The sequence below is a fragment of the Schistocerca americana genome, chromosome X, assembly GCF_021461395.2.
Source record: "Schistocerca americana isolate TAMUIC-IGC-003095 chromosome X, iqSchAmer2.1, whole genome shotgun sequence".
Classification (NCBI taxonomy): domain Eukaryota; kingdom Metazoa; phylum Arthropoda; class Insecta; order Orthoptera; family Acrididae; genus Schistocerca; species Schistocerca americana.
The window spans coordinates 557,073,625-557,093,809 of record NC_060130.1 but is presented as its reverse complement, the minus strand read 5'-3'; the positions used below and the strand labels follow the sequence as shown (position 1 = coordinate 557,093,809).

At 37.2% G+C, this 20,185-nt stretch overlaps 1 protein-coding gene across 2 annotated transcripts in view; it reads left to right on the top strand.

Moving 5' to 3' along the window:
• The window catches only part of LOC124556861 (vesicle-associated membrane protein 2), a 186,809-nt gene that overhangs the window by 139,683 nt on the left and 26,941 nt on the right, over positions 1-20,185 (top strand). For both annotated transcript variants that reach the window (XM_047130881.1, XM_047130882.1), the window contains exons 3-4: positions 13,271-13,349; positions 16,856-16,935. In XM_047130881.1, the coding sequence (XP_046986837.1) occupies positions 13,271-13,349; positions 16,856-16,935 (159 nt within the window). The remainder of the gene's footprint in view (positions 1-13,270; positions 13,350-16,855; positions 16,936-20,185) is intronic.

Genomic DNA, 20,185 nt, shown 5'->3' with positions numbered 1-20,185 from the left:
ACTTAGATGCAGTTGAACAGCTCCACAGGTGCTATGCATATGCTGTTCCAAATCGTAGTCGCTAGCCAAAGTACATTACACATTTGATATGTTCAAATGGTTCAAATGGCTCTGAGCACTATGGGACTTAACATCTGTGGTCATCAGTCCCCTAGAACCTAGAACTACTTAAACCTAACTAACCTAAGGACATCACACACATCCATGCCCGAAGCTGGATTCGAACCTGCGACCGTAGCAGTCGTGCGGTTCCGGACTGAGCGCCTAGAACCGCTAGACCACCGCGGCCGGCATTTGATACGTTATCAGAAACATTCGTCCATAGGATTACAGTCAGGAAACGGAACTGGCCACTGTACTGAACTCCGAAATCCGATCCACCGCCACCGCAATAAAAAAAAATTAATAGGTATACAAACTGCACTGCGCTGTGGCGCATCGTTCAAGAGCCACTGGTCGCTGAATTTTTAAGTAGAACAGACAGCGTGATTGGCGAGAAGCGTACCATTGATATTATTAGGATCTGCCCATCTGTGAGTGCTTTTGTAAGTTTATGATGTAATTTCGTTCAAACGTGGCCCCATCATTGAAGAAAATGTTTCTGTAAGGTCATTTTGCCATACTTTGTGCAATTGACGTATGTACATAAAATAAATGTGCTTGTTATTGTCGTAGGAATCGCACCCCTACGATAGCTTCAAATTTTTGACACATCCGAGGCTATACACTATGCTATGTAGAAATTCTCGGAAATCAGCAAGTAAGGAATAACTCAACAAAGAGTGCTACATATCTTTAGTTTCGCAGATGATTCACGTATCAAATAAGTGTGTGGAACAAATACAGAATTCTCCGTAGGCTTTCCCAGCGTAGTAAGTCTTGGAAGTCTATTCGGGTTTGTATTGTGATGAGCCAGTTTCTCGGCCACCATTGACCAGACGTTTTCAGTTGGTGAGAGATCTGGAGAAAGTGCTGGCCAGGGCAGCAGTCGAACATTTTCTGTATCCAGAAAGGCCCGCACAAGACCTGCAACATGCGGTCGTGCATTATCCTGCTGAAATGTAGGGTTTTACAGGGATTGAATGAAGGGTAGAGCCACGGGTCGTAACACATCTGAAATGTAACGTCCACTGTTCAAAGTGCCGTCAAGGCGAACAAGAGGTGACCGAGACGTGTAACCAGTGGCACCCCATACCATCATGCCGGGTTACGCCAGTGTGGCAATGATGAATACACGCTTCCAATGTGCGTTCACTGCGATGTTGCCAAACACAGATGCAACCATCATGATGCTGTAAACAGAACCTGGATTCATCCGAAAAAATGACGTTTTGCCATTCGTGCTCCCAGGTTTGTCATTGAGTACACCATCGCAGGCGCTCCTGTCTGTGATTCAGCATCAAGGGTAACTGCAGCCATGGTCTCCGAGCTGATAGTCCATGCTGCTGCAAACATCGTCGAACTGTTTGTGCAGATGGTTGTCGTCTTGGAAACGTCCCCATCTGTTGACTCGGGGATCGAGACATGGCTGCACGATCCGTTACAGCCATGCGGATAAGATGCCTGTCATCTCGACTGCTAGTGATACGAGGCCCTTGGGATCCAGCACGGCGTTCCGTATTGCCCTCCTGAACCCACTGACTCCATATTCTGCTAACAGTCATTGGATGTCGACCAACGCGAGCAACAATATCGCGATACGATAAACCGCAATCATGACGGGCTACAATCTGACCTTTATCAAAGTCGGAAACGTGATGGTACGCATTTCTCCTCCTTACACGAAGTATCACAACAACATTTCACCAGGCAACGCCGGTCAACTGCTGTTTGTGTATGAGAAATCGGTTGGAAACTTTCCTCATATCAGCACATTGTAGGTGTCGCCACCGGCGCCAACCTTGTGTGAATGCTCTGAAAAGCTAATCATTTGCATATCACAGCATCTTCTTCCTGTCGGTTAAATTTCACGTCTGTAGAATGTCATCTTCATGGTGTAGCAATTTTAATGTCCAATAGTGTATAAAAAAATATTTTTTCAACATTTACCAAGCACCACATCTTGCCCTATAGTGAGGGCAAGATGGGGTACACAGGTGGGGCCAAGGTGGGTTGCCCCAATACTGTACAAGCCAAAGGTTATTAAATGATTCAGTGAACACAGGTTTACAAATTTATAAAAGATTTATTTTAATATCTAATGAAAATGCATGAAGTAAACATTATATGATGTTAAAGTTCAGTAACTATTAACTTTAAAATATTAACTTTAAACATTAACTTTAATTACTAAGGATAACTCCAATAACTAAATACAAATCATCTTTTTAACATTGTATTGCAAAGAAATTATATAAATAGGCTGCTAACTTAAAAAAGTAATTGTTACATTGATTTCAATACCTAAAACACTGCATGATAAAAAAGTTAAATTAGGTACTCAAAATATTAACTTCAATAGGCCTAACTAAAATAATTCTTGTTAGTGGAGGATAAAGATGTTCAATCATTTTTACTTTAATCACTAGTAGGTTTATTTTACTGTTCTTCAGTTATCATCATCTTTCTGAAAGCAAAATTCACAGACATGATGTACCTCGGCATCCTTGTCCTGTTCTCCTGCACATGAACAGTGAGCCCACTTTTTACAAGAGACGCATGTCACCCATCCTTCTGTTGAATGCAAGTAGAAATAGCCGCAATACAGGCATGCAGTGTCATCTTCTTCTGATGTGCATTCTTCTAAATTTTTCCTTTTTTTTATTTTGTTTGCCAAGTTTGTCATTGGTTTTTTATTTTTCCCACATTTTCCTTTACAAACAAAGAGGGATTCTTTAACATTCTTCTCAGGTGCACTCTTTCCTTCTTGTTCCTTCTTTTTGCCAGGCTTAACTTTACTTGCACTCTCCAGAAGCGCTCTTTTGTAAGGGGACCTAGTAACAACAACAGTTTTTCCTTTTTTGTGGTCTGTTTTTTGGATGTTTTTCTTTCCGACATGAGGGATCACGACAATTTGTTCAGGTGAAACAGCAAATGACCTTAATTGATTGGTGTTGTTCTCAGAAGCCTGCTTGTTTGTAGTGTGGTACTTGCGGTTATAATCATCCCAAAATGAGCATCCAAGGCTTAGGCCAACAGCAAGAGCATCTTGCTCTTTAGGACCAGCTTGGTTGTCAGGACCATCGCTTGTCTCTGGCATAACCTGCTTATGTGAGTCAACTTGTAGCTAAAGGAGTGTCTGCAGTGAGAGAAACTTCAAACATTGAATATGGGAAGATATTTGGTTCGAAAGGACAAATTCCTGTCTTTTTGAAACCATTTATGGCAGTCAACATGGTTGCAGCTCTGAGAAAAGTTTTGCCCAAAATCTCGGCAATCTGAAACATGGTAACAACTTTACCAGGATTTGATCTTAGCCAGTTGGTTAGCTCTTGATCATAGTATGGGCTGAGGGGCTTCATGAATGAAACATCTAGGGGCTGAAGCCTGTGGGTACAATGGTGTGGAAAACAGAGGATAACCACACCATTATCCCTTGTTCTATCAATTATAATCAGGCTCTGCATATGGGTTGAATGCCCATCCAACACTAACAGCACGAGCTTCTCTTTGGTTGCTTTAGAAAATTCAATGAATTTGTTGAACCATTTCTCAAAAATTTCTTTCTGCATCCAACCAGAGACATGACATTCCGCCCACATTCCAGGTGTACAATTGTTAAGTAGTTCTGGCTTCATTCGCTGGTGAGGATGCACTAACATGGGCAGCGTAAAACCTCTAGCTGCATTCATGCAAAATTCAACAGAAACAGTTTTCCTTCTTTCGGCAGATGATAATGAGCCAATTTGTTTTTTCCCTTTTGATGCCAATATCTTGGAAGTGTTCTTTGAAACAGTAGAAATCCCACTTTCATCACAATTATAAATTTGATCTGCTGTAAATTTGTGCTGGTCACATAGTTCCCCTAATAAACCAAAGAATTTGGACACATTAACTTTGTTAAAAGCCATCTCTCTAGCTGCAGAGGTCTGCTCTGGTTTCCTAAGTGATAAACCTGGGTTTCTTTGCAAAAATCCCCTCAGCCAATCCTTTCGGCTGATTCTTTGGTCTGGATAAAATTATGCTGCTTGTTATTTCTCACAGCTAACTGGTATGGCAGCCGCTTTACATCACTACCAGTCAAACCAAACAAACGCCTTTCCACATTCTTTATATAAATAACTAATTCTTATTATTCTTCAGAGCTAAATACACTTTTGTAAGGTATCAGTTGATCCTTTACAGCAAAAGATTCACCTTTGTCAACTTCATTAGATTCTGATTTGAATTTTTTTACCTTATCTTCAAGAGTTGTTTGAGGCACCTGAAATGCCATTGCTGTTTGATAATAACCCATTTGGCCATTGACTATTTCAGTGACAACATTTTTCATAGCTTCGTCACTCCATGACTCCCTCTCTGTTTTCCTTTTATATGTCTGAACCATTTTCTGGAAATAAACAATATAATTAGATTTCTTGCATTATGTGTTATGTCATGTGGAGCACCCCATCTTGCCCTCGCACTGCATACCCCGTCTTGCCACCAGGGACCATTTTTAGGTTAGGTTAACATTATAGCAGAAAGGATCTATTCAATTAGTTATTGCATGCATTAATTTATCACTGAAAAGCGGCTTTTTCAACGATAATACTTGGGAGTACGAGAAACAATTACTTCTCTTACCTTTTCACGTCTGAAAACGACAAAAAATTACATCAGCACAGACGAAAACACATTTTAATGTATACTCTCTGAATGGTTTGCTCAAAATGGCTGCCAGCACTGTCAGCCACTTGCATAGCAACAGCCTACTAATTCAACTATTTGCCGTTAGGTTGCGACATCTGCCTTGGCAGCACTTACAAGAACCCCATCTGGCCCTCCACCCCATCTTGCCCCGCTCTCCCCCATGATAGCAAAAACATTCAAATCAACTTCCTTCTGACAATGCATATTTTCTGTGACAAATGATAATAATTTTATTCGCTACGTTATTTCCGACTTATTGCAGTTTAGCTATAGAGTGAGCAAAATCAAGCGGAGTTACGTAATTGTCAGGTATTCTTGAGAAACTAACATGTTACTTGCGAATGGCCAAACAGATCGAAATGATAAGGAGACAGCACAGATTTACCAGTAATTTGTGCTTGCAGGTAGTGCCACCTGAAGTTTAAGAACAGAGGGAAGTAACTGAGTTGTTGAAGGGGATTCTTATTTGAGAGAAGCTAGATTCCAGTCTGAGTCACCCATATTGCTTCTGGTTTTCCATTCTTCTACTAAATCATCTGAAATGAATGCTAAGAAGTTTACATTGATGTGAGATTATAGCAGATTCTTTCTGTTCTTCGCCAAGTGAACAAATGTTCCAACACCGATAACCTAGATGTCGACAAGACATTTAACTATAACATTTCTTGCTTCCTTCCTCACCCTTTCTATTCATTTACTGAGAGTCTGTGCAAAATAGCATTGTTCGATGGCAGAGACTGTCACTTCAAAAACAAATTCTACGAGACTATTAAACTCCATATCGTTAGAAACACCAGACAAGTGACCCACCTGTTATGCTTTTTTATTTATATCACCACTACCGGTATTTCTATCACCTGCAGCGTGTGTAGGTGTTCTCACAAGCGGTTTTTGTTCTAATGAAAAGGTTTTATTGGTGGGTTCTGTAAGGAGCTGTCTCTATTTTCATTCACTAGCCCATGCATGATTACCATGTCAGTCTGTTAGAGATGATATGTAGACCACCATGTAACTGCACTTCACCAAGGTCACATGAAAGCTGACTAGGAAAACAAGAGTTGGTGAGTCAATAACAGCATTGCCATTCATTGTGGAAGATATACAATTCCGGAGTTAAGTTGATATGAACTGTTTTGTTCCATATCTTGTCTGAGGTGCACACAGGGTTTTTTTAGATAAGACAAACATCCATTCAGTCCATATAACAATAGTTCTAGGAGACCCAGACGTATCATTGTAAGACCCAGAGAAATGCTGCCCCTGAGGTGATAGTATTAAAATCCTAAGGAAACAGGTGAAAACAAAGCAAAGGGATATAGATAGAAGGATTCTGAACAAAACATGTTTGGCTGTCAAGAGAGCAATGCATAAAGCCTTCACTTACTACCATAGCAAGATACTGCCAAAATATTTGCAAGGTGCCAGTGTTCAAAACTCTCCTGAAAAATGGTGAAGCTCACATAATACTAGATACAGAAAGCTGGTTAAAACTTGAAGTTCACAGAAGTGCGATTTTTGGTGAAAAGTTAAGCACATATCAATAGAGTAGGCTAAGGGGAAATGGAGGTGGTGTATTTGTCACAGTAGACAAATACAATCAAGACTCACTATAGGGGTGGGCATAAAATTGTAACTGAATCCTACTACCAGCTACTTGGCCCACCTCCTGATGTAACCAAAAACTTTGAAGAAACCCTCAGTTTGCTTGTACTTAAATATATCAGTCATAATGTAAGCGTTGGTGTAGACTTTAATCATCCAACAATCAATTGAGAAAATTAAAGTTTAGTTAGTGGCGGGAGTGACAAGACATGCTGTGAAACATTACTAAATGCCTTTTTCTGAAAAATACTTGGAACACATAGTTTGGGACCCCGTTCATGATGGAATTATATTAGATCTAATGGCAACATATAGACCTGACCTCTTTGAGGACGGCCACATTGAAACTGGTATCAGTGGCCATGAGGCAGTTGTAGCAGCAATGATTAACAAAGTACAACGTGTAACTAAAACAAGTAGAAAGATTATATGTTCAGTAAGCTAGATAAAGTAGCAGTGGTGTCATATCACAGTGAAGAACTTGAAGCTTTTATTTCAGGACAGGAGAATGTAGGGAACTATGGCTCAAATGTAAGAGCATGCACAAGATAGATATGCACCGAGTAGAACGGTTCATAGTGGAAGCGACCCTCTGTGGTATACAGTCACTGTAAAGAAACTTCTAAAGAAAAAGGTGTAAAACAAAACAAAGGCCTATAGATGGAGAGCTGCTGAATGAAACACATTTGGCTGTCAAAAGAGCAAGGCATAAAGCCTTCAGTGACTATGATGGCAGAATAGTGTCGAAGGATCCCTCCAAAACCCAAAGAAATTCTCACTGTATGTAATGACTATTAGTGGCACTAAGGTTTGGTTGAGTTATTCATGGATGAAACAGGAACTGAAGCTGAGAATAGCAAAATGAAATCTGAAATACTCAGCTCTCTTTTCAAATATTCCCCTACAAAGGAAAACCCAAGAGTAATGTCCCAATTTAATTCTCATACCACTGAGAGTGCCTACAGAATTTGGGGTCAAGTTAGCTCCTCTTTGAACTAAAATCTAAGTGACTAAAGTCACACCTGCCTACAAAAATGGTAGCAGAAGTGATCCACAAAACTACCATCCAATTTCCTTGCCATCCATTTGTTGTAGAATCTTAGAACATATTTTGCATTCAGATGTAACAAGGTATCTTGAACAAAATAACCTGCTGCATTCCAACCAGCATAGATTCCAAAAACATTGATCACGTGAAATGCAGCTCGCACTTTTCCCACATAATGTTCTGAAAGCCATGATTCAAGCTAGTCATGTAATAGCAATATTTCTCAATTTCCAAAAAGCATTTTACTGAATAGTACACCTACACTTATTTCAAAAGTATTATCATATGGGCTATCAGACAAAATGTGTGACTGGATTGAAGATTTCTTGCTAGGGAGGACATAGCATGTTATCTTGAGTGGAGAGTCATCAACAGATTTAGAAGGAACTTCAGGAGTGCCCCAGGAAAGTGTGTTGGGACCCTAGCTGTTCATGCTGGATATTAATGACAGCACAGACAATATTAATAGTAAGTTCAGACTTTTCACTGGTGATGCAGTCATCTATAGTGAAGTGTCTGAAGGAAGGTGTAGAAATATTAAGTCAGATATTGATAAGAAAGCTTGCTTTAAGAGTTTAGAATACCCACCTCCATAGCCGAGGTCATTAATGCACACATGTGCAGTGGCACTCTACTCAGAGGCAAGCCAGTTTGAATCCTGGTAGAGGATGAAATTTTTGCTGCCAGTATTTAGCTGGCAATGAGAGGAGAGTTGGTGGCCTAAAGCTTCTGATCACTAGTCTTTCTGCCAGTGTCCTGGATAAAATTACGAACCTTTCCCCAGGGTCTCATGAAGTGAGGACATATGGCACTGTTGATGGCAATCTGTCAGTTTGGTGGGGACATCAGCTCAGTGGCCCCCTTGGTGCTTTTCGAGAGAAGCAGGCTTGGTGCTGGTGTCGAGTTTCACGCTCTCCCTTCTCCCATCATCCCCAACATAAACAAAACACTACACACACACACACACACACACACACACACACACACACACATGCCATTACAGTCATCTTCACTTAACAGATACACTTGTATACAGCTCCAATACATCGTGAACGAAAGTTGCCTGCAAGAGTGGAGGATGGGAAAATCTTTCCAATTGGGTGGCTGAACTTGCCCATTGGGGTCTCCCACCAATACGTGTCATATGACTTTACTTTCTTCGAATTGCAAATACAGATTTGTTAAGGCATTTCTGCAGTTCTGTGGTGTGCTGCTCCCAACTGAATTTATTATCAAGTTGTAATCCCAGGAATTTAAGACTATCAACCTCTTCTATCTGCTCTTCTTCATACTTTATGCATATGCTGAGTGGAAACCTTTTATCGGTTCTGAATTGCATATAGTGAGTCTTTTCGAAGTTTAATGTCAGTGAGTTGGCTTTAAACCATTTCTTAATATCCATGAAAATATCATTAGCAGATCTTCCTAGAACTACACCCAACATATTATTTATTGCAACACTTGTGTCATCTGCAAACAAATCGACCTCTGCTTCTGGCAGTGTAACTGATGAGAGATCATTAATGTACACAAGAAAAAGCAATGGCCCTAAGATGGATCCTTGTGGGACACCACATGTAATTTCTTCCCATTCTGATGATGACTGATGACTTAATTCACTAGTCCCTTGCGCTGACACCCTTTGTTTCCTGTTAGCGAGGTATGCTAAATGGTTCACATTTAGCAGCACTGCCTGTGACACCATAGAATTCTAATTTATTTAAAAGGATGTTGTCATTCACACAATCAAATGCCTTTGACAAATCACAGAAAATACTTGCTGCTTGTAATTTGTTATTTAATGAATTAAGTACATTTTCACTGTAGGTGTCATGCACTTTACAGTGGTTTGTAGAGTAGGCATAGTAGACATAGGTATTGCTTTCCCCATAGGGAAACTGAGAGTTACGCAGTATGAATTGTTGGGAAATCCAGACTATTCATCAGATTGGAAATTGTCTGAATTCCTGCTACCCCTACGTTTAAAGAAATCTGTGCCTGAAGATGTACTGAGTCCAATGAACATGTTTGGCTGCTGTAGTGGGTATTTTTTAGACCTTTGAGAACTACTTTTCAGGAATGTATTTTGATATTAAAGGGGAGTAAACCCAAAAAGGGCATTTATGACCTGAAACAGCAGTCATTCACACCTAGGACAAGGCATTTTTACATTTCCCTCATAATTAGAACTTTTCAAAATGGCACTTGCAACTCAATAACTTTTTTATATCATCTCCCATCTGAGATTGCTACTTCTTTCTTGAATCTCTCATTGCTTACTGAACAAGCTTGGAATGGATATTACTATATAAGAATGCTAGGGAGGATGTAGCAAGTTAGGTAAAGTGATTCTGCTATTTAGTGAAGAAAATTATAGGAAACTAGTCAGGCCAAAGAGTATATAAGCAAAAATGCAAATGATTGAGTTCAGCAGTAAAAAGATCTACTGGATTCATATACCACACTAGGAGCAGCAGAGAAGAAAAAATTTTCCCTGTAGTTGTGAAATGAGCCATAGGAAAAGACACAGGAAAAGTGAAATATACATTTACACAAGAATTTTACAAATGAAAATGTCTCAATTACACACACTGCTTCACTTAGTTAACATACAAAAGAAGCTCAGTGGAGCTGTAGTTTTGAAAGCTACAAGTTTCAAATCAATGATTGATCTATATGAGCTTCGCATTGAAATCCAAATGGACCCAGGTTCAAAGCATTTTTTTATCTATTTCACACTCATGACATCAGCATATAGTCATTAGTGTCAGGCATGCCAATACAAAGTCCCTCTGGATGCTGTTTTATGTTGTTCTAATTTTCCACAACTTAGCAAATGACACCGGTTAACAATAATACCTCCTTTACTATAAATTAAAAATTTGGGTGATTGATGCCCACCAAGTGAACAAGGCACAACCGGCGTTCAGTTAGTTATAATGTTGCAACAGTTTTATTCCTTGTATATTATAGAATAACTATTCATTTTTGTAAAATGCCTTTCCACTTCTGATTTGCATTCTGCACTGTACGTTCTTTCCCATCTAGCAAAACAGAGCAGCGGTTAGCACACTGCACTTGCATTCAGGTGGATGATTTTTCGAGTCCCTATCTGGCCATTCAGATTTAGGTGTTCTGTGATTTACGAAATCGCTCCAGGCAAATGCTGAGATGATTCCTATGGGAAGGGTACAGCTGATTTCTTTCCCCATTCTTTTGTAATCTGACCTTGTGCACCATCTCCAGTGACTGCATTGTCAATAGGATGTTAAACTCTAATCTTCCTTCCTTTGATCCTGCTGTATACCTCAGTGGATACCAGCGTATGAAGACAGGTCACCAGGAGTAGTGGAGCAGCAAACTATCACTGTTAGAGATTTGTGCAAGACCTAATAATTAATCCTCACAAATAATCCATAAATGTATATTTACTCAACTTGATCAAGCCAGATGTACAGTCCATTAACGTAGTCCATTGTACACAGCAATAGACATCAACACTCAACATGCAGTAGGAATGCCATGATGCTGTGTAGTCTGCTCTCTAACTCATGATGAACTGGCCCTAGCTGCAGTGGTGCTGTCCTATATCCAGTCTGCAGAGATCACTCTTATTGACAGCTGGTGAAGGCAGACCCAGTGGGTGCACATCATTGACTATAGCATTGTCCCACACAACCACTATCGGTGTCTGCTGAAATCTCTCGATGTGGTACCAGTTGTCACCGGATGCCAATTCCAGGGGCATCAATGACAATAACACCTCAGATCTATCTGAAGAACTTAATTTGTTAGTTTCTTGTTTATTAGTGTGATAATCCAGGATATTTTGCTCCTTGTACTGAAGTTCTTTTCTTGGAAAGATGGTCTGACACCTCATTACCATGGATTCAACAGATTATTCACTGAAGAGTTACTTCTTTTCCATCTATTAACAATGAACCCCATAGTTAAAACTTTTGCCATAACTAAAATTCTCAGATATTTGTACAAAGATGTCACAGAGCTGATGTGGAATCATTGACAACATTGGTACACAAACTTGAACAAGCAGGCATTATCCCCCTACAACTGCAATTACACCTCTTTCTATTAAGGTCAACTGTTCAAACACAGAGCCCATCATCTAATGAGTTAAAGGTTGTTATGGAGTGTATAGAGATGGTTCTTAACATATCCAGTCTTACATCATGTTTTCTTGTGAAATTTTACATTAAATTGAATTTAATGATGATTTCAATGTATTTAAGCCAAGAAAATGCCAGCATCATATTTTCTTTTTCTGACTGTGGTCAATAATCAGGTCTTATATCACCTATTCTGTAAACAAATGCTTGTTGTGTTTTCAAGTGTCATGGATGCAGTAAATATAATGGCAGAAATTAAAAGTGCTACACCATGAAGCACCGGTACAATATTTATCAAACATGGTGGGGATGCAGTTCATTAAAGGATCTGGAAAAGAGAGCCAGTGAGAACATGCAAATGGCAGAATGATATTTTAGAGAAAATGATCAATTAATTCATGGGAAAAACTTCTAAAAAATTTCAAACAGATTGAACTCTCAGCTTGGAGGATTTTATTCTGAGCATTGAGTATGCAGACCTAGAAGAAGTGGACTATAATACGTTTCAGTGAACAGATGGGGACAAGTTTCTGGCATGGAAAAACCATGATAAGATCTGCTCAAACATGAGCGCAAATATACATTTTAATGAAGAAAATGTCCTATGCAGAGGATACAGAACCCTTGCTAAAATATACTATGAACTTATCTTCTCACACATATTGCACTGTATATCAATATGGAAAGGAGCAGATTATACACATATTCAGAGAATTTTAATACTTCAAAAGAAAGCCATCAGAGGCATAGTGAAACTTTAAAATATTAACTGTACACTGTTTATATTATTGTGATAAAATGCTCCTTTTCATGGTAAATTGTATACCACCTCTAAACAGAGATTTTCATGACCACAACACGAGATGTAGAACAAATTACTATACCTGCAGTAAAAGGTTGATAATGACAGGTAGGGGCCCTAAAAATGCAGGGAACTTATTTTATAACAGAGTACTACTTAGCATAAAGAGCATAGAGGAATGCACCACCTTCAAAAGAAAACTGAAGGAGCATCTCATCTCTAGATACTAGTATAAGATGAAGCAATACTTTCAGGCGAATTCATTGAACAAAAGTAAACTGAATATCGGGAATGGTGTAAATACTTATTCTTTTTGTGGAAACCAGCTTCCTGAAGAAGGAAGAAAGGAAGACCAATTGTAGACTGTTGTACTGACAGTACAGAAAAATGAAACATATAAACAATGTAGAAAACTGTGTTTCTGATGCTGTGACTTAGTGCAAAAGTACGTATTTAACACCAGTATGATGTGTTCCAAAAACAAAGGATTCAGGCCAACATTATCTTTAAGTTCAGGTCATGTAAACTCCTTAAAGTGTTTTAAACTCTGCTCTTGTGCTTTCCAAGCACCTTTATTCATACAAAGTTCCCTCACCTGTTTTAAATGAGTTGATGTGAACTTGGCTCTATGAACCCATAACATTGTTTTGAGTGGCAATCAAAATGTTAAATTTTAATGCAAGGACATTCACAATAAATACATAAATATGCATCTGAAGATTGTGCAGTAGCTAGTAAATAGCACTTAAAGTGGAGTCAATAATTTATTTGAATGATCACCAAATATAAAAAATTAATTTTATCTCCTTAATTAAGTTATAGCATTGTTGGAAAAATGTAATATGAATTACTGTTTTATTGGAAATGTATGGTAATAATTATGATTTTTTGTACCTCCAGGTTGTTGATATAATGAAAACTAATGTCGAGAAAGTACTTGAGCGAGATCAGAAACTATCAGAACTTGACGATCGAGCAGGTATGTCATGAAATAAACTTTTGTTGTTGTAGAAAATTAAGTTCTACTAAAGTTGCAAAACTCAAAACCTGATCTTATATTTGGACCTTATTTTAATAATTATGTCACAAACTCAAGTGTTCAATTAAAGGTGTAAAATATTGTTTCCTATTTTCTTCATATTTTTGTCATGCAGTGCACATTAGCAATTACACTTACAAATGTACAGCATGTTTTTTCAACTTTGCTCTTACATGTGTTCTAAACAGAGAGAGTCTCTATACTTTTTCTGCAGACTTTAGAAAAATATGGATGAGGTACTGGTAAATGACAGAAGATTTTCAAAAAATTATTTGCGATTTCTTTGACTTGATATTGCTCAGTTCTAAATGTAGTGATGTTTTCCACAGACACTGTGTGGCTTTAATGGGAGGGAGAGGGAGTTTTTCTTCTAATATGGATCAGCAAAATGTTCATCACACAATAAATGAATAAAAAAATTTGAAAGTTATCATTACATTTACGTGTTTGTTCTTCCAACAATGAAATATATGGAATCTGCAATACCATAATGACACTATAATGACCATTCACTTATTATTATTTATGAGCACCGGCAGTACCTTACTGTGCTTTACAGTTTTGATTAATATAATCAAGAAATGTTGTGTTGCTTATGAGAACAACACAGGACACAAAACACCTTAATTATGTGGCGGGAAGAACAATGGTGATATCGGGATGATATTTTAGGCAGATTTTTTTGTCATACAAAGAATACTTTTATTTATGTGAAAACTGCAAGTAAAGTTTATGTATTAAGTGGCAATATTGCTTTGAAACAATAAATAAGTTTTGTGAGAGTGTCATACATCAGGTTGAAAGAACTGCAGAGACAACCTGTCTTGACTGCACAGCGGGAGCAAATTTCTAGGACCGCTGAGTTGACATTTTGTTCTCATTACCATGTATCATAGCTTTTTAAGTACTTATAAAAAGTTGAGCAAAAGCAACACATAAATCTATAAAATTATTGCTGATGTTCTATGTTTGTTGAAATTTGGTCTCTGACTGTGCTAATTCTCTATAATTGCTTCATATCTGTTCATTATTACTTACTATTGACAAACATGATTATTATACATGTCTTAAGCTTTCTTTTTTATTTACATTCTGGGGATATAAACTGACTAGTATTTTGTAAACTACCCAATGACTATTGCTTTGTTAATCCTTCTGAATATTTATTCTGCAGTGCAAGCAAGTGCTTTACATAAGTTACGAAACGTACCCTATTCAGTAGCAGAAAGAGAAAAGATAAACAAAAAAGGAAAAAAGTACTGTATGTTCCAAGAGAAGATAGAAATGAACTTGTCACTTGTGTGCATTAATGTGACACATAAAAGAAATAATTTCAGGAAAATGTTATACATCAAATGTTAGATACATGGAGGATGGTCACAATGAAGGCCCTGTATAAGATGTGGGAAATACTGAACAGTCAATAAAAATAGATGAAAACTATTAAATAATCTTAAGAATATTAAATTTTGGCATTTGGTTGAGTTGAATTTTTGTAACGTGTGTGTATAAAATGAAACATATAAGAAAATTATGCACCGAAATCAAAGAACATCGTACGTTAGTGTTGTGATTAACTTATGGGGCTGTGTTCCAATCCCAGTTTGGTGATCATCATTGAAGTTTTGTGAAGCCCTCTGAAATAATTTTGAGCCAATTCTTGGTTATCACTTTGAGTGAATCACATCCAGTATTTCCTCATTCTTCACCAACTGTAAGAGACTCATATTTAATTACTTTTTTGTAAGTGGGAGTTTGAACCATATCCCTGTCCACCTGAAATTAGTCTTGCAAAATATAACGAAAGGGAGAGAAGTAAATAAAATTTTACATAAACCAAAACAATGAAAGAAAAAATTTGGTGAATATCTTGCAGACAGATAACAGCTAAAAGATACATTTGAATGAGGGCCACTCTGGAAGCTGTAGGAAAGCAGTGCAAATTCTGATTATCTTCAGTATTAATTTTACATTTTCTCAAACTCCTTTCTTGTATATTTCATACATGCTTTCCTCCTCAAAAATCATTTAGCAAGAATACCATGATTTGCTTCCTTGGGATGGTTTTTGAGAAATAGTTACATTATTAATGAACCTTTTTCATGAGTTATCAGCTCTTAGGTTAGAGTATTTAATAGTATTAAAAATATCCAGTCAGTACTTTTTATTGTTTCAATTATATCTCAGGCATTTTAAAGCGTAACTCAGTTCTGAAGGTCTACAGTTTGTGTTTTTTCAGCATACGTTTTCTTTAGTTTACCCCTCATTAAATGAGGTCAAATGGACAGTTCCAGTTACTGCCCTGTCTTAACAGTATTACTGTGACTGTATGTCTTTTTGCAGCAAATAAAGTGTAATCCCAAGACTACATGGGATGTCTTGATATCGCATTGATATATGAGGTAAGTGTCGTATCACTAAATAGAATGAGATTAACCGTTTTGTTTAATGCTAAGCAAAACACTGAAGCAACAGTAAGCTGCAAAAACATGAACTGTACTCCCTGATAATAGAGTTCTGCTCTGAAATGTATAATATATTACTGATTCAGTAAACATCAGTGACAGTATATGGTTTAATATCATCAGAACCATAACCCAAAACTAATACTTCATTGGTAAACACTTTCCACATCCACAGAATCAGAATGATAATGGAACCAGTTGCATTGTTTCACATTCCATATGAGAGAAAAAGACAGGAAACAAGATCTAAAATGTAAGGTAGATACAGAGTTGTTTGGCTTTGAGACACTTGAGGAATTGCTTGTGGTTTTGCCATGCTGTCTGCAGATGAGTTGCCATGGTGGGCTAGGATTTCATGCAGACTTGCCTTTTGTAGCTTCTCTTCTACTACTTTGAAAATTTTAGTAAGATTTACAGCAGAAGACCAATTTTTCAGTGACTGCTGTTGTGTGCCTGAAGTGACTTTCATTTTTAAATTGCTCTTGTGTTTAAACTCACTGAACATGTGGAAATCATGGTCATAAAAGCAGAAGGATCATCAAGTGTCAACTGCACTGAACATGTGACCTCCATTGACACTCACTGTAATACATACCTATTATTTTACAGAGATAATCCTTTTCAGTTCAGTGGGTAACCACAGTAGTTATAAATTTACACCTTATTCAGTACTTTTGATACAGTTGTGTTTCCTTAATATAATTGAGATCAGAAATAAGAGGGTCATTGCATTACTGTTTGAAGGATTCGACAGAAGCAAACATAACTGAAAAATATTTCTATTTGTAATGAGAAAATATTACTATTTCCCCATCTATGAAAACAGGACTTAAGAAATGAAAAAAAAAAGAAAAGAATTATTAAAACTCATATTTCTGTGAATGTATTACTGATGTTGATGATTGTTGCATCAGTTTAGATATAATGATACTTCCATTTTTGTGAAGAAGTACACATCATTTTTTTGTCTCTTTACTGTAGATGCCCTCCAGCAAGGAGCCTCACAATTTGAACAACAAGCAGGAAAGCTGAAGAGGAAGTTTTGGTTGCAAAATCTCAAAGTGAGTAAATTTTATTTTGATAGTTATTTAGAGTTTACCTTTCCTACTGCAAATACTGATGCTAGGAGCATATAATTGGCATTTACTTTTGTATGAAGGGAAGTTACAGAATTGTAGCTTGTTGATGGCAACTGTTATCTAAGGCACTCCATTTCAAATTCAGTCTTGCATAAAATTACAAAACCTACCATGTCCTTAAAAAACCAAACCCTTTCTGGGTATGATAGGGTACTGATTAAAATATGAAAGTTATGTGCTATGCAGAAAGTCATGAATTCTGCTACAATAGAAGCTCATATATTACCAGACAGACTTGAATATGCTATAATGAGGGCTGTTTATAAAATAGAGACAAAGATGGTTCATCTCTCACTGACCAATTTTTTCTTTGACTGTTTTTGTAGAATTGTTTAAGATCAGATTTATCTCAACATTGTACAAACCAGCTCACTGACTCCTTTGTTCTTGGACTTTCATTCAGGATACTCTACAGAACAGTCACAAACAGTTTGAAAAGTTTGTGAGAGTGTTGCTGATAAATAATTGTTAAGAAGAAAATTCTGCATGTGGCTCTGTTTCTGAGTGAATTAACATTGAAGTTAGCCAATCAGGCTGTCACACACGCAAATTCAAGTGGTCTGACAGATATAATTGGTGTCAGTTGTTCTCATAGTGTAAGTGATAGCACATGAGACTACTCAGCCTTTGGCTCGAGTCTGATCCTTACTATTATCCCATGACCAATCTTTGTATCTCTCTCTTGTTCAGTCTTAGGAAACTAAACAAAGGACATATTCAGTGGCAGCATCTCTGGCAGACCAGTTTAATTTGCATGATCAGCTGCTCGATTGGCTATCTTCAATGCTAATTAACTCATTAAATGTGCAGTATATTGAATTTTTTCTGTAACATTCATTTCTCAGCACACCCTACCCTGCAACACTCTTAGAAGCTTTTGAGATGGTTTCTGACAACCCTGTATGTAGAGGAAGTTATGTTCAGACTTGTACATGAAATTCTATATGAATTATGTGCAAAAGATGTTCTGTGAGAAATTTCTGTTTGTCCGAAAAGTGGTCTTCCCACTGGATCCACAACACATTACTGCAGAGCCTGTTATATTATGGTACCAATGACAGCTAATTCATTCAGTTATACTTTCATCTCAATAAGAGGAAGCAGATTCAGTCTAACAGATGCAAATATAGTCCTGGGTTCAGACTAAGTAACAGCAAACGTGGGGAGTCTTGCAACTACATTGCTTGCTCCTCCACCAAGTGCACTCATTTAGAGGTTATACAACTGAATTGTGAGTTACTTATTTGGAAAGAAGTAGTAGTACAAAAAATTTATTTATCTTTGAGATGTGTCACTAGCTGAGAAACACAAATCCTCAAGGTTGAAATTACCATCTTTTTGAGGTTGCATATTTTTATACATTCATTTACAAATACTAATATTTAAGTCATTTTTTTAAAAAAGTGCTTATTTTTTGTATGTTGTTTCATAGAAAACAGAGATTTTATGCAGCTGACTTAACACAGAGCTTTTCGTCAAAATCAAGAAGACTGACTGTGACAGAACCTGCATTGCCTTTTTAAGACAGGCATAGGACAATTTCTACAAAAGATTAAAACAAAGGGTGATTACATATGGTATCAATATCAATATAAAAGACAGGAATTATAGGCAAAAGTTTTCCACGATTTGCAATGAAGTCATTCAGGTTAATTAAGGGCTTTGAAATAAGTTTCTACTTCTGTGGGTGGAATTTTGGAGGGACAAAATGTTCCTCGTTGTTCTAAAAGCTCAACAAGAATTTTCTGGAAAACAAGCTGTCACATTTGGTGCTTTTCTTAATTAACATGTTTTCTTACTAATATTGTTCATTTTTGGATTCAGAAAAATAATGGCTGCAAAATAGAAATGTTGTAATTTTGGAAAGATTACCATTACTGGTACATTCTAAAATTTGAATATTCTGTAATGTTTATGGGAACAATAACTTTTAATAAAGATATTTGCTAAGTTACACAATTTTGAAAGAAGACAAAAGGTTCTTTTCAAAGAAGGAACTGAGGGATTTGTACGAGGTATGTTATTCCTAAAACAAATAATTAGTAGTAACTTACTTGCATGTCTAAAAGAATTGACCTTGTTTGATGATCCACTCCTGTCCAGTTCTTTCACATTAGCTGTATTAGGTATAGATGCATTACCTGTAAGTGTCATATGAAAATCTGTGCCAGACTGGGATTCAAACACAGATTTCCCGCTTGTCACGAATGATCATACCTACATGCTCTCTGAACTGACCCAAACCTCCACATGTCACATTGTCTACATCCTTATGCCATAGCTCACTATACTCATCACATAGCACTCCCCAATATTATTAACTGGGTACGCGTGCCAGGGAGAATGAGACCCATCCAGCAATATGAAGATAAATAATTGGGTCTTGATTCCTCGTAGTCTCATTCTCCTTCATGCTCAAACCCAGTTAGTAATGTTGGTGAGCATTAGGTGATGAATATAGTGGTGTATGGAATAAGGATGTAGAAATGTGGTATGTGGAGGTTTGGGTTGGTCCAGGGAGTGTGCACGGATAGCCAAACTGCTTAAAGTGACCACCTGTGGTAAGGGAAAAATCTGCGTTTGAGTCTCAGTATGGCACAAATTTTCATGTGTCACTCATAGGTAGTACCTCTATACCTAATACAGCTAATGTTGAAGAATTCCCAGTCTGTGAATAAATTTCAAATTAATTAGTAAGACGGTCGAAATTTTGTGAATATGTGATTAAGTAGAATCTAAATTTTTGAATATTTCTGTAAATAGAATGTTTGTACACAAACTAGTTATACCATTGCTGTGGGTCAAATCTGTTATATCCTGGACAATAAGGAATAAAAAATTTAAGGCTTATAACCATATTACATAACGAGCCCTATTCATTTTGCATAAGAAATATTTGTTGCTTTTAATACTAGAATGAAGTTAAACAAACTACAGGACTTATATAATATACACAAATTTATATATGGTTATTCTTAAACCTTTTTATAACATTTTCAGGGCACATTTATTTTATAACAACTAACACGATTGAAATTATTACATTGCAGTCTCAGTGGCTGATATTAGACCACTTCATTCTTTGGTGTACAATAATGACTGTGGTTGTCAATATCATACAACTTAATGTACTACCTGTAAGTGTCATATGAAATCTGTGCCAGATCAGGAT